General features: G+C 41.6%; 1 protein-coding gene across 1 annotated transcript in view; it reads right to left on the reverse strand.

Moving 5' to 3' along the window:
- Positions 1–7878: 7878 nt before the first annotated feature.
- The window catches only part of LOC130362270 (uncharacterized), a 158732-nt gene continuing 150549 nt past the window's right edge, over positions 7879–16061 (reverse strand). The window contains exons 4-5 of the mRNA XM_056566458.1: positions 9117–9419; positions 7879–9016 (exon numbers count right to left, since the gene is read on the reverse strand). Coding sequence (XP_056422433.1) covers positions 8542–9016; positions 9117–9307 — 666 coding nt within the window. The 5' untranslated portion in view covers positions 9308–9419 and the 3' untranslated portion in view covers positions 7879–8541. The remainder of the gene's footprint in view (positions 9017–9116; positions 9420–16061) is intronic.

Below are 16061 nucleotides of genomic sequence, written 5' to 3' on the forward strand. Positions count from 1 at the left end.
TAACCCCTCTCTTTAGATCAGAGACAGTAAGTATTGGCAGTTCCTCAGGCCACACTGCAGTCAATTTGCAGTTAAAGGGAACCAATCATCAGATTTTACCCTATATAATGCTTGGCAAAGCGTTATATAGGGTAAAATTGTTGTCCTCACCATTCCCGGGGGACGCTCCTGCCCCCAGGGATGGTGAAGATATGAAGTTATAAACTAGTCACCGCCGCCGCCGTAAGTAGTCATCTGGGCGGGGAGCTCTTCTCACCAACTCCCGTTCTTCGGCCAGAAGCGACGCCCCCTCCGCTTGATTGATGGGCAGCGTCATTGTTCCGCTCACTGAACAGACGGAGCAGAGCGATGACGCTGCCCGTCAATCAAGCGGAGGGGGCGTCGCTCCCGGACGAAGAACGGGAGTAGGTGAGAAGAGCTCCCCGCCCAGGTGACTACTTACGGCGGCGGTGGTGACTAGTTTATAACTTCATATCTTCACCATGCCTGAGGGCAGGAGCATCCCCCGGGAATGGTGAAAATAAAGATTTTACCCTATATAACGCCGCTTTGCCAAGCGTTATATAGGGTAAAATCTGATGATTGGTTCCCTTTAAATAGTATGTGTGTTAGTTAATAATCTACTTGATAAAATGGCAGCACTCTGCTCGCTTAAAAAGTCAAAGTTAACAACTTTATTAGTTCTGTAACTTAAAACAGGATGATGTTAATAAACTCAGAGTAGATTTGGTAAAGCTTCTAATGGATTCAAATGGTTTGCTATGGGTACTACAGTATTTCTTGAGAGAGTGAGAGGATAGGAGATAGGACAACGGCAATGTTTATTGATAGGGATGACACACAAAACACAGTCCACAGAGTATGATGGGCAATCTCCACTTATGGTACACAAGGGGCATGATAGGGAACACATTAAAGTTCATGGAATTCAGATCTGGGTCATCTTCTGTATGATGTCTATAAGTTGTTGTAGGTTCCCTCGGAGGGGCTGAGCTAACATCAGCTCCTCACCTCTCAGGGATCCACGTGTAAGTCTCCAAGCAACAATGTCTCCATGATCCTATAACAGTGCTGGCCTTAGCTTCAGCTCCTCATGGGATACTCAACCTGTACCAACCACAACCACTGCCCTTTTTTTAGCTCACATTTTCATATACCCCAGTGTGGGAGACACTTGGGCGGTTTAAGGTTCCCTCCTCCAAGTCTGGTAGTGGACAATGATTTGGAGCACTACAAGGGGTGGCACATCTGTCCCAGGTGTGCAGTGTCTCCATTGTCCAGTCTCCTGTATTAGATTAGAAAGCGTATTTGTGGTAAACTTGGGGGAATAAAGCCTTGTGGGGTGTAGGGTAGTTGGGGTGTTGCTGTTCAGTATTATAAAGGGCGCTGTTAACCCTTGTCACTCGTGACGCCAGGGTGGGGGTTTAAACTCTGTAGTGATGCTGGGCCTATCGCCACCCTTCCCAAGAGCGATAGGTGAGTGTAGAATAAATAGATTGTCCACAGCAGTGCTGAACTTAAAACTTGTAGGCATCTTTACTGAAGATTTTCTGTATATGCAATGACGGTAACAGTCCAGATAACAGAGTCTTTACAAACAGCACAGCAGTGATTGACAGATGCTTAGGACCGGAAAGTTCCCTTTAGATTTTGAGGATTGTATTTGCATAGATCCGCTGGATTTAAGGGTTGGATTAGGTCCAGAGATCTTGCGGAGATAGCAGGGAATTGTAAGAACTATCCATCTCTAGCATAGGCTTAGGCCGCAAGTCTTTGGCCTAGCAATTGTCTTGCAAGCTGCGGAGGTCCTACTTCGTCCAGAATCAGCAACCCAAGAGAGAGACAAAATGGCGCAGCTCCCTTATATGGGCAGGGGCTGCCCATTTTGGATTGGTCCATATCAGCTGTCACTCCCCGTTACAATGGGTTGTGGGTGATAACCTGACCAGATCCACCAAAGGTCCTGCGACGCAAACAAGGTAAGAATATTAAATATACATCTTTACATTTATATTTACATTAATTATAGCTAACTGTGGGGTGACGAGGGTTTAACTAAGGAAGAGGACCCCCACTGTTCCTAGGGACTCTGAGTTTGGGGACCTCACCACAAGGTAACGTTTGTAATACGGTACCGGGACACCACATTTTCAAACTCAATAATCTTCCTGTTCCTCTGGGACCAGGCATATATGTATTGCACCCCTCCCCCCCCCCCAAAAGCAGAACAGTATTAGCAAAAGAAGGTGTGCAGCTCAACAACACAAACTCACAGGAGAACCGAGGTTAACTAAGGGGCACTAGATACCCAAGTGCCTAGAAAAATTCAGATGAGTGTAGGTAAAAAAGGGGAGTTCAGTCCTCAGGTTCCAGAACAGTATTCCACTAAAGACTGTCTATAGCTTACTGTCTATAGAAAAATAAGCTCAATCCTCTTGCATACTCCACAATTTTATCTTAAAGTTATGCTTTCTCACAGTATTCATTTAAAATGAAAGTGGCTCCGTTACAAACGGACGTTAAGGGCAATTTTTTTTCTCACTTTGACAGCCCTTAACGTACGTTATTGTAATGGAGCCTAACGGGAGTCATAACGGGCAAAGAGGATCCTATTCAATTGAATGGGATTCCTCTAATGTCTGTTATAACTCCCATTATTGCGGCATAAGATAGCGGGAGAAAAAGACGTCGCAAGCACAAAAATTTCTCTTGCTGTCTTCCTAACGGAAACAAACGGTAGTGTGAAAGGAGCCTTGAAGGGGTACTCCAAAAACATTTTTTAAATCAATTGGTGCCAGAAAGTTAGACAGATTTGTACATTACTTCTATTAAAAAATCTTTACCCTTCCAGTATTTTTTAGCAGCTGTATGCTACAGAGGAAATTCTTTTCTTTTTGAATTTATTTTTTGTCTTGTCCACAGTGCCCTCTGCTGACACCTGATGCTCAGAACAGGAACTGTCCGGAGCAGGAGAAAATCCCCATAGCAAACCTATGCTGCTCTGGACAGTACCTGATATGGGCATCAGGTGTCAGCAGAGAGCACTGTGGACAAGACAAAAAAGAAACTAAAAAAGAAAGTAATTTCCTCTGTAGCATAAAGCTGCTTAAAAGTACTGGAAGGGTAAAGATTTTTTAATGGAAGTAATTTACAAATCTGTTTAACTTTCTGGCACCAGTTGAGAAAAAAAAAAATGTTTTCCACCGGAGTACGCCTTTAAGAGTTTTTTTTTATTATGGCTGAAAGAACTAGACCTCAAGCAAGTGAAGTGAACTCCATTAAACCATATAGTGATCTAATATAGTTCACTTGAACCACAGGGGGTCTGGGTCCTCTGGTCATTATATGATAAAAAAAAAAATGGGTCCATCTGAATAAGATAAACCACATTTAAATACATGTTAAGACATAATCAAATATTGAATAAGGATAAATATAGACCAATAGAATATTCCTCATGTTTTTATAAATGGTTCAATCTGTTGTCCTGAAATGTGATTTTTTATGATCTAAATCTTTCCATTTATTTTGGATCTGGGCCAAATCTGCTAATAAACAAGCCTTGAGTTCATGGGCTTATTGCTGTGAATGTTGTCACGCTGCCTTTTTTGCAGTCATGGTCCAGTGTTTAAATCAATGAAATGAAGCTTAGAGGTGACTTAGGTGGCACATTTTACCTAGAAGTATTGACGTTTGTATCGATAGAGAAGATGTTACAACACATTCCCTTCACAGGGGCTGATGACCAGCACGGTAATTCATCAAATGATCTGTGGGTTTTTAAAAGTACCAGCTGGGAAACAGAATGATCTCCTACACATTAGTACACAATGACACTGTTAGATGGCCTAGAAAATAACAATGACCAAATAAATGCTTGTATACTTGTGTATTCAGGACTGACAAACAAACTACATCATGTTATTCAGCACATTTTGAATAGAGACGAAAGTGTCAGTTTTTCCCCCTGGGTTTGGCCCTTTTCACACTACAAAATTACTCCGTTTTAAAGATGTTAAACTTCCGTTACAAAATCCCATTAAAGTCTATGGGATTTTTTTATTATCCGTTATGACCCGTTATAGGACGTTAGTTGTGACGGAACATGTAAAGGGACTTGCACTAATTTGTTTTCCGTCACAAGAAACGGATAAATGAACGTCCGTTATATTTGAACATTGAGGTCTATGGCTGATGGACGTTAACAAATATATCCGTAAATATCCGTTATTATACCGGCCGTTAGTTTTACTGAGCATGCTCAGTTAAGCCTTCTCGACCCTGAAGTCACATGGTGTTGTGCTCACACCCCCTGTCACACCCCCTCTCTACTCCTAGATACTAAAGGACGCAGCATCAATACTGCGTCCATCGCAATCCGTAAAAACCTGTATCAATCCTTCGCCATTTTTTTGAAATTCCAAACCTCTGACTGAAGGTGAGTACATGTCCGGCTGTATGCAGTATTTTTTGAGACTTTTTCAGTGTATTTGGGAAAATGTGATTTTAGCTGTGTGCATTTTTGGTCGCAGTTTGTATGGGGTCATGACTCATGAATGCTTTAGGTAGGGAAGTTTGCATTATCATTTTGGACCGTGTGGTGCCACTCTGCACCAATTTTCTGTCCGCCATGTGCTTGCATTTTTTGCAGGTCATGGGCATTTTTGCACGCAGTTTGTATGGGGGCATGACTGTATATATATGTATATATATTTTTTTTTTATATAGAAATAATGCCAAAGAAAATAACAAAAAAAAAAAAAAAAAAAACACGGAGCTCAAGCATGCAAAAAAAAAAAAAAAAAAAAAAGGTGAGTTTTCACATTTTGGAATTCATTATCTTATTTTGACATTATATAATTGCTATCATTTTTTTTTTTTTGGGGGGGGGGGGGGGGTATTTAGCATTTTTTTGAAACCGCCAATGGAATCCTCATCAGAGGAGGACTCAGATCTTGGAAGCATCAGTTCTTCAAGCCCCAGTGTGAGTATTTTAATTTTTTTTTGATAAATTATTATATGTATTTTTCCATTTTTATGATTTGTTAAATGTAATTTTGTGTTTTTTCTAGCATCATCGTATTCCTAAGGGGAAAAGTTCACAAAAGCCACAATCGAAAAGGTGATTTTTCCCTTTTTTTTTTTTTTTTACTGTTTGTGGAATTTAAATGAAAATTTATATAAATTTTTTTTTCCCTCTCCCCCCCCCCCCCCCAGAAGCAGGTAGTAGTGGAGCATTCATCATCACCATCATCATCATCCTCAGAAAATAGTTCAAGTAGCTCAAGTGTGAGTATTTTTCTATTTGAGTAATGATCATAAATTATTTTACTTTATTTTTTTTTTTTTTTTGGGGGGGGGGGGGGGGGTTTACAGTCTGAAGATATACTTTCTGGACAGGAATCCAAGGAGGAGAGTGTCCCTCAAGTGTAGGCCACCCAGGACGCCCAGGATAGGCCTTCCAAAGAGCCTGAACCTGTATGTATTGTACAAATTACCGTATTTATCGGGGTATACCACGCACCGGCCTATAACACGCACCCTCATTTTAACAAGGATATTTGGGTAAAAATAGTTTTTTACCAGTTTTTTACCCAAATATCCATGGTAAAATGAGGGTGCGTGTGTGCGCGTGTATACCCCGATACACCCCCAGGAAAGGCAGGGGGAGAGAGGCCGTCGCTGCCCGCTTCTCTCCCCCTGCCTTTCCTGGGGTCTAAAGCCCTGCTGCCGCCGCTTCTCTCCCGCTGGCTATCGGTGCCGCTGCCCGTTCTCTCCCCCTGACTATCGGTGCCGGCGCCCCATTGCCGGCGCCAATAGCCAGGGGGAGAGAAGCGGCGCTGCCCCGTTGCCTCCCCCCATCCCCGGTTGCATAATTACCTGTTGCCGGGGTCGGGTCCACGCTGCTTCAGACCTCCGGTGTGCGTCCCCTGCGTTGTTGTTATGCACTGCACGGCGCGGCGCACTGACGTCATGCGCGGCGGCGTGCAGCGCATAGCAACGACACAGGGGACGCACACCGGAGGCCTGAAGTAGCGTGGACCCAACCCCGGCAACAGGTAATTATGCAACCGGGGATGGGGGGAGGCAACAGGGCAATGGTGCCGGCAATGGGTGCCGCTGCCCCTTCTCTCCCCCTGGCTGTCGGCGCCGCTTCTCTCCCCCTGGCTATCGGCGCCGGCAATGGGGCGCCGGCACCGATAGGGGGAGAGAACGGGCAGCGGCGCCAATAGCCGGGGGGAGAGAAGGGCCGGCAGCAGGGCTCTAGACCCCAGGGCAGGCAGGGGCAGAGAAGCCGGCAGCACTGGCTGTCTCTGCACCTGCAAAGCCGCTGCAGTTCATTGATTTAAAGCGCCTGCTTTAAATCATTGAACTGCAGCGGCTTATCGCCGTATAACACGCGCACAGACTTTAGGCTAAAAATTTTAGCCTAAAAAGTGCGTGTTATACGCCGATAAATACGGTATATTGCATTTTGTTCTACATCTTTTATACCGTAAATTACATTTAAAAAATAAAAATTTCAATAGCGTCCCGCGCCTCAGGCAGAGCCATCAGGATTCGTGGCAGAGGACGTGGTTGTGTGAGTATTTAATAAATAAATTTGATTGTTTGTGTACTTCGGATCAGTTGCCCATAGCAACTAATCACATTGTTTATTTTTTCTTTTTTTGATGGTTTTTCTTTTTGAACCAATGTGATTTCTTGCATGGTCAACTAATTACATTATAGTTTTTGAAAAACTAATAGCAGAATCTTTATATTTTCAGGGTGACGCTCGGCCCAGTCGGGCTAATGTTGAAGAAGGGCAGGGTGGGCCTCATATGATCATTGATGATAGCCTACTCATTGCAATGGTCGAGGCTCGTCCTGCTCTTTGGGATAAGTCCAACCAAAACCACGCCAAGCTCGAGTACTGCCGGGCTCTTTGAACGGAGATATACAGAGCAATCTGTAATACCTGGGAGGACCTGTCAACACAGGAAAGATGGATTGTCAGTAAAGATTTTTTTACATTTTTTTAAAGATTTTTTCATTTTTATTGTTTTTATCATAAATGTTTTCTTTCTAGGTGATCAAATAAAAAAAATCACTGGCACTCCATCAGGGACCGGCACATGAGGGACACCCTATGTCCACCACCCACTCCTCGGATTCCTCCAAAAGTGCCACAATTTGCGGAAGTATGTCATATTTTTTTTTCCTCCATTTTAAAATTTAAATCTTTTGTGTAAATAAAATAATTTTTTTTAAATCTCTCTCTTTCAGAACACATTCCAGTGTGAAGACGGTGCACCAGACATTGGCATTCCCACTCTCCAGTCATACGGCCATCAACAGTCCATGTCCCACACCCTGCCCCACTCCCTGGGAAATCCCCAGCATTTGAGCCACATATCAACACCCTCCACTAGCATGGTCCAAATGCAGGTCCCAGGGAGAACCCTCTTCATATTCAACCCTGTCCTTCACACCTCTTCCCAATTTTCCTCTGCCACATAATATTGCCACCCCTTCAACACCATTTCAGCAATATTCCTTTTCCCAGACCCATTCATTATCCCTGGAAACCCCTATTCCCAGATTCTACTCACAAGGTAGAATTGACTCCTTGTGGCCCCTGGAGGACTCCATTTCCCAAGACCCTTCCCAAGTCCCTCCCCAGCCATCTTTCACGGATTTGTGACCTCCCTCCCCCTATGCCTGTGAGGAGTGTTTTATTTTTTTTTATAGTTTGGCACTGAAGCCAGGTTTTAATTAAAAAAAAAAAAAAAAAAAGAAAATGTACATAGTTAAATAATTTTTATTAAAAAAAAAATAACAGAATTAAAGTTTTATTCTTTTAAAAAGATTCATTGACTTTGTCTATTTTTTACAGAAATCTAGGGTTTGCTTTCAGGATAGTAAGGGTCTTTTACCACCCAGTGTTTTACGTACAATGGTGTGGTAGAAGGTACAACTCTACTATGTTGAAATCAAAATTTACACAAAATGGGGAAATATTAATTTGCTAGCATTATAGGGGAGGTAGCAGTTTGTACGCCCCAGTGTGAAATTGACACTGGGGCATACAATCTACACCCTCACAAGATCATGCAAGCAATGTGTACAAACACAACATGATATATACATAAGCACAAGATCTTTATTGACAAAAAAAAATGTTCCAAGAAAGTTCACAACATACGATCCTGCCAAGACACCCTGCCAGCTTCTGTCAGGAAATACTGTGAAAAATTGTCTCTTAGATGCATGATGGCCTGCGTAGATCTTATGGATGTCTGCTGTAGTCCAGTCAGAGCTGATTCCACTTCCTCAGGATCACTGGATGATGAAGTTGTGGAGAACAACAGCTGCCTTAGCAACCTGATCAACCACATCCGGGTGCTATTGTATTGGCCGTGTGAATTCCAAAGGCACACTCCACATAGCGTCTTGCACGTGACAGTCTGTAGTTGAAGATCCGCTTGCGGTGGTCGAGTCCTCGGCTAGAGTAAGGCTTCAGCAAGTTGCCACACATCTGGAAGGCCTCATCCCCAATTAAAACAAAAGCATTGGAGGTCCATCAGTCCCAGGAAAGGCCCTTGGTTCAGGAAGTCCCATCTCACCAGAGTAGATCCTCCTCCCCATGACAGAGTTCCTGAACCCACGGGAGTCGTTGGTTCTTCCATATGACCCCATGTCCACTGCAATGAATCTGTACTGCACATCCGCAACAGCCATAAGTATGGTGAAGAAGAACTTCTTGTAGTTGAAATATTCTGATCCCGTGTGCGTTGGCTTCTGGATCCTGATGTGCTTCCCATCGATTGCTCCTACACAGTTTGGAAACTGTGTTACTTCCTGGAACTTCTCGGCAATGTGAAGCCAAAGTTCTGGAGATGGTTGTGGGAGAAATTCTTCTAGAAGGCAATCCCACAGGGCATTGCAGGTGGTCCAGACAATCCCAGAGATGGTGGAAATTCCCAGGCGAAACTGGAAGTGGAGTGTCAAACTCTCACCGGATGCCAGGAACCTAAACAATTTAACCAATAAAAAAAAAAAGGGGGGGGGTTTAGTATTTTGTAGAACACATTGAATGAAAAAATGCCCCCAAAAATTATTAAAATACATACCTGAGGGTTACGATGAGGTGTTCTTCTGGTGAGATGCTCCTTCTGAGGTGGGTGTCTTGGCAACGGATCTGTTCACTGATGCGTGCAAGAAGGTCATCGAACGTTTCTACAGACATCTGTACGTAGCTTGCAAACTTCTCGGGGTGCTGGCGCAGCTCCACATACAAAGTGCTGTGCACTCCATGGGTCATCCGTGCTGCAGAGATGGGATGGATCCAATATCTTCGGCGGCGGTGGCGACGTCTTTCATCATCTCATATTCTTAATCTTATTCTTTGGGCACGCCACAGCAGAACAGCGTAACTGTAGGAAAGGTAGGTAGGAAACATGGTGAAATTCAATATGGTAAAGTCTGACGATACTCACCCTCTCAATGCTGAAATTCAGACTGCTGCCAGATCATTGTAGCACCCTTTTTATACCCTACCCTTGGAGTAGGAGGCGGAGCTTCAGGTGTTTCAAGATGTGAACAGGTAGGAGAGGTAAAGAAAGGGTGAAAGGGTTTTAATAACGGACATTAAAAATGCATGCTATGACGGATAATAACGGATATTAACGGATAAACAATCATCTGTTACAATAACGGAACATTGAAAAAATATTCATCCGTATGTATCCGTTAATTCATTCGTTAATAAACGTCCATTTTTTTATTTTAAAATACTAAAAACGGATGTTTAAAAACGGAAGAACACTCATAGTGTGAAAGAAGCCTTAATTGTATGGAATATATAGTGGTAGTGCTAAGGCTGAGCTTCCAATATATGGATGTGAGGGGTATATGTTAGTATACAAGCTAAATGTTCCATATTCCAAAATGTCACCAGTAGACTTTTAGTTTAATGAACTCTTTGGGTCAGGAGCAGCACACTACAGTATACTTTTCTGCTGGTATGCTGACATTGACCAAACATGGACAGCTTCTTAACCCCGTTTTTGCACTTTCGTTTTTTCCTCCTTATCTTTTCAAAATCATAAACCTTGCAATTTTGCACCTAAAAATCCATATGATGGCCTATTTTTTTGCGCCATCAATTCTACTTTGTAATGACATCAGTCATTTTACCCAAAAATCTACGGTGAAACGGAAAAAAAAATGATTGTGCGACAAAATGGAAGTAAACATGCCATTTTGTACATTTTGGGGGCTTTCGTTTCTACGCAGTAAATTTTTTGGTAAAAATGACACGTTATCTTTATTCTGTAGGTCCATACGATTAAAATGATACCCTACTTATATAGGTTTGATTGAGCAACAACTGGGGAGGCGAGTAGAAAACAAAAGGGGGGTCTAGATGATGACGAAGGGATTGACAGGCGGTGATGATGAAGGAGGGGATGATGACGAGGGTGATGATGACGAGCGTGATAATGACAGGGTGATGACGGGGTGATGATGATGAGGGTGATAAATCTACATGCAGGTAAATTTATTCTTTTAAAAATGTCTGACCCCTATAATTTTTTTATTTTTCCACAAATGGGGCGGTATGAGGGCACATTTTTTGTGATCTGAAGTTTTTATTGGTACCATTTTTTTGATCGGACTTTTTGATCACTTTTTTTTTTTTTTATGGTATAAGAAATGACCCAAAAATATGCTATTTTGGAATTTTTTGGTGTGTACACCATTGACCGTGCAGTTTAATTAACAATATATTTTTATAATTCAGACATTTACGCACGCTGCAATACCACATATGTTTATTTTTATCTTTATTTACACAGTTTTTTTTTTTATGGGAAAAGGGGGGTGATTCAAACTTTTATTAGGGAAGGGGTTAAATCATCTTTATTAACTTTCTTTTTTTAAACTGGATTTCAGGCTTGGAGCAATCAATTGCCGATCGGATGCGCAGGAGGCAGGAAAGGCACCCTTCTGCTGCGTCCTATCTGATCTGGACATCGTCATTTTATGGTTCCGATCAGCCCAACTGAGCTGCCGGAAATCTTTCACTTTCACCTTAGACGCGGCGATCAACTTTGATTGCCGCGTCTAAAGATTTAATGCTGGACATCTGCCTGAACTGCGAAGTCCGACATTAGCCACGGGTCCTGGCTGCCGGGTCCATGCGGGTATGATGCAGGCTCAGCTCCTGAGCTCGCTTCAAAAGCCTCCCGTGCCGCAACACCTTTTAGAAACATATAGGGGATACTTTTTTTTTTTACAATGATTCTTGTCCTTTAATAATGTGGATATAATGCACACTAAAGCAGGAGGAAATATCTGACTGGATCATCGAAAAGGTCACCTCTATAACTGGGAACAGTGAGGCCTATCCTTTCAACTTATAAAATTATATTTGCTTATAAAATTTATAGGGAAATAATAGTTTTAAAATTAGTGGGATGATGACCATGATTCAACCATGAGTGCTTGAAAGCACAGCTCTCAATGCCAAGCTGCAGCTGTAAAAGCAAATAATACAATAAAAAGCTGGGCTTCTTTGCAGTAAAAGTGGTTAAAAAAAAATGACCCTTGTTCAAGTATAATGTAGTAATTCATACATCAGTCCCATAATTCAAAGGGGTTGTCCAACTTATTTCAGAAATCTCCTAAAGTTTGTTTTTGTGTTAAAACAACTGATTTGATCCTTGCCATTTTTGTATATAAGTATGCAGCCATGACGTGTATACTCTCTCTAAGTCACCACTACAGCCAGTGGTCTCTTGCTATATATTTCCAAGGTCCTCCAAGGTATTGGGGGGTTCATTTAAAAGGGGCAATGCTACAGTTCTTTTGCACCACTCTTACTAAAAGTATGGCGATGGCAGGCAGCCATATACAATTAGCAGGCTGAGACGCTTGCATGAGTGCTGTGATCGGTGGAAGTGACTGGTGTCAGACACCTGCTAAGCACATATTGATGGCCTATCTATATGGAGGGTTTTTGCTCAAATATTATGATGGAATAGGGACATCAGATGCTGTATTATGCACATATTTTCTATATGCTGTCCTATATGCAAGCACTATACAACGACACACACAGTCTTGGAAACCAATTTTTATGACTCAGTAAGGCTGAAGGGGAAATGTAGTATTATACCCATACAACTACAGTACAGTACATTGTGGCATTAGGCTTGTCAGTGTAGGAACTGCTTGATGGTTTTCCACTCTGGTAATAAAAGGGGTCCAATGCCTTCGCTGTCCGAATAGGGTGCATGGGCTAAAGTAGTCCAGGTGTGATAACTTTTTAAATGTTGTTTCTTGTCATTGTTTATTCTAGCAGTATCTAAAAATGATTGATATGTGCAGAACACTTTATTTCTAAACTCTCATCTCTTGATGCTGTCGATATGTATAAATGACATAATGTAGCATGTGGCATGCCTTGTCTTGGTTCATTTAGTTCCGTGATTCATTGCCTTAATGCCTTCAGTTCAGTGATTCAGCGCTGAACATACTGTGCAGTGAACTAGCAATAGAGGACAGGTCTATTCTGAACAGTGTCTTACTTTACTTGTAATACTTTATTGAATATTACTACTTAGCTTCTCTGTTGACATTAACATCTGATTGACTTACATTTGTTCCCTTCAAGCCTTGTAGCACTTCTGAATACTGGTGATGAATATTTAAACTACTATTATCTCCTCTTGATCTCCTCACGCTAACAGAAAGGGATCATTTCATGTTTTCCTTTAAATTTTTTCATGGTTGATCGTTCCACAGAAGTTTATCATCAACCATTAGGCCTTATGCCAAACTGAGAATTTATGCAGAGAGAAATGCAATGTCATATACTTTAACCCCTTAAGGACTCAGACAATTAAATTTTTACGTTTTCATTTTTTCCTCCTCGCCTTCTAAAAATCATTACTCTTTTATATTTTCATCACCAGACTAGTATGAGGGCTTGTTTTTTGCGCGACCAGTTGTCCTTTGTAAAGACATAACTCATTATATCATAAAATGTATGGCGCAACCAAAAAACACAATTTTTGTGGGGAAATTAAAAAGAAAAACGCAATTTTGTTAATTTTGGAAGGTTTCGTTTTCACGCCGTACAATTTACGGTAAAAATGACGTGTGCTCTTTATTCTGATGGTCAATACAATTAAAATTACATACTTTTATATTATTGTTGTGCTTAAAAAAATCACAACATTTTTAACCAAATTAGTACGTTTATAATCCCTTTATTTTGATGACCTATAACTTTTTCATTTTTCCGTATAAGTGGCGGTATGGGGGCTCATTTTTTGCACCATGATCTGTACTTTTTTTTTATATCACATTTGCATATAAAAAACTTTTAATACATTTTTTATAATTTTTTTTTATAAAATGTATTAAAAAAGTAGCAATTTTGGACTTTTTTTTTTTTTACGTTCACGCCGTTCACCGTACGGGATCATTAACATTTTATTTTAATAGTTTGAACATTTACGCACGCGGTGATACCAAATATGTCTATCAAATTAATTTTTTACGCTTTTTGGGGGTAAAATAGGAAAAAACTAACGTTTTACTTTTTATTGGGGGAGGGGATTTTTAACTTTTTTAAACTTTTAATTTTAAATTTTTTTTACACTTGAACACCGGACAGAGGCAGGTGAGGGGACCTCCGTGCGGCGTTCTGAATGATCGGATCCCCGCAGCAGCGCTGCGGGCGATCAGATCATTCATTGAAATCGCGTACTGCCGCAGATGCCGGGATCTGTATTGAGTAGAGTAGTAGCTGCAGAGTAGTGCTTAATCCTGTTTCTTTTTCAATGCACTGCTTTTTTTCTTGTTGAGTATAAGTCCTTTTATGGGCTTCTTATATGGTATCAGTATATGATAATGTACAGTAGGGATGTCCCGATACCCTTTTTTTTAAGACGAGTACGAGTACTGATAATTTTTCAAAAGTACTTGCCGATACCCATTACCAATACTTTTTTCAATGTCATGTGACATTTTATATATTTTTTTCCTTAATCCACAGTGTATTTTACAGTGCGGATCTGCCACTGAAGGACCGCAACGTGGTGCCTTTAGATGTGCCTGCTCCGAGAGGCAGTACACCGCTACGAGCAGGCACTCTACAATGTGCGAGTCTCAGCGCGCATGCGCAGTCTCCTAGTGCATCACAGCTGCTCTTGGCCCAGCTCATGGAGCAGGGGGAGCGGCCGTGATGTGTGCGACTATACTGCGCATGAACATCTAAAGGCAGCATGTAGCTGTCCTTCAGCGGCGGATCCGCAGTGTAAAATACACGGTGGATCCGCCCGTGTGAATGTACCTTTTTTGAAAAAATTTGTGTTTTTTTTTTTTATAAACAGAAAGGGCTTTTTTATATTAAAAAATATATATTTTTTATTTTGTTTAAACTTTTTTGAAAAGAGGGGTGATTAAAATTTTTTACTGGGAAGGGGTTAATTCACATTTATTATTCTTTACAATTTTTTTCCCCATAGGGGACTATTGCATGCAATCTGTAGATTGGATACCCTGATCAATGCTATGCCATAGCATAGCAGTGATCAGTGTTATTGGCGCTCCTTTACTACTGCCTGCCATGGCTGGCAGCAGTAAAGGAGTGATGATTGGACCCACGGAGCAGGGTAAGGGACCTCCGTCCATCCTCACAGCTGATCGGATCTGGCAGTACATCTCAGGACTTTTAGATGCTGCGATCAACTTTGATTGCGGGTTAATGCCGCTCCCGGCTATGGCGCGCGCTCAGCTGCTGAGCGTACTGCATAGTTCGGGAGCGGAGAGTGCAGAGGGCTTACTGGGGACCCCCGGCGACAGGTATCGGATTAGGTATCGGGGACAAATGTCCAGTATCGGGACATCCCTAACGTACAGTATTTGCTGCCATGACAGTGTCATTTATTACACAGCAAAATATGTCCGAAAATATCTTTTATCTGGGAAAGGCTGGCATTTTCTTTGTTTGCAGAAACCATAATGTTCAGATGACAGCCATGCTATATACATAGAGACTCTAATGTATAGCTTGTATAGAAAAGCTACAATGAAAAAGGATATATACTGTCAAAACACAGCTTGTTAATGTTCAACATCCTGGAACTTTATGTGAATGTTAGTAGATATATGGAATTTACAAGTCAAACTTGATAAAGCAGCCAGTCTTCTTGACAAGAGATTTAGTCTGTGTTATATAGTAACCTGGTTCATATGATAAAAAAGAAAACCAAAAAAACAGAGTCCTTTGAGTTCAACCTACATCCCTACTGTGTTAGCAGAATATAGTACTCTGTTTTATACAGGCATGTAACATAGATATAAACAAGATGAGAATGGGAATAACTGGGGGGGGGGGGGGGGAGTGGAAGAGGATAGAGAAAGGAAGAAAAAAGAGGTGGTGTAAAAGAGAGAGAGCAAGAAGAAGAGCAAGTAAGAGGGAAAGAGAGGTGAGAAAAAAGGAGAGAGAGAGAGAGAGAGGAATGAGAAAGGAAGAGAGAGAGAGTAGGAGAGAGAGAGCAAGAAAGAGGGAGAGAGAGAAGGAAAGAAAAAAGGAGAGTAAGTAAGAGGGAAAGAGAGGAGAGAAAAAAGGAGAGAGAGAATGAGAGTGAGATGAGTGAGAAAAGAAGAGAGAGAAAGGAAGAGAGCAAGAAAGAGGGAGAGAGATGAGAGAAAAAAGGAGAGAGATAGAGAGAAGGAGAGGGAGAGGAGTGAGAAAAGAAGAGAGAGTAGGAGAGAGGGAGCAAGAAATAGGGAGAGAGAGAAGGAGAGAAAAAAAGGAGAGAGAAAGAGAGGTGCTCTGATCTTGAGGATTATGTTTGAAGGGGTACTCCGCTGGAAAAACTTTTTATTTTTTTATCAACTGATGCCAGAAGTTACACCGATTTGTAATTTACTCCTATTTAAAAATCTTAATCCTTCCAGTACTGATCAACTGCTGTATGCTTTAGAGGAAGTTCTTTTCTTTTTAAATGTCCTTTGTGTCTGACCACAGTGCTCTCTGCTGACACCTCTGTCTATGT

The sequence above is a fragment of the Hyla sarda genome, chromosome 3 (genome assembly GCF_029499605.1).
Source record: "Hyla sarda isolate aHylSar1 chromosome 3, aHylSar1.hap1, whole genome shotgun sequence".
Lineage (NCBI taxonomy): Eukaryota > Metazoa > Chordata > Amphibia > Anura > Hylidae > Hyla > Hyla sarda.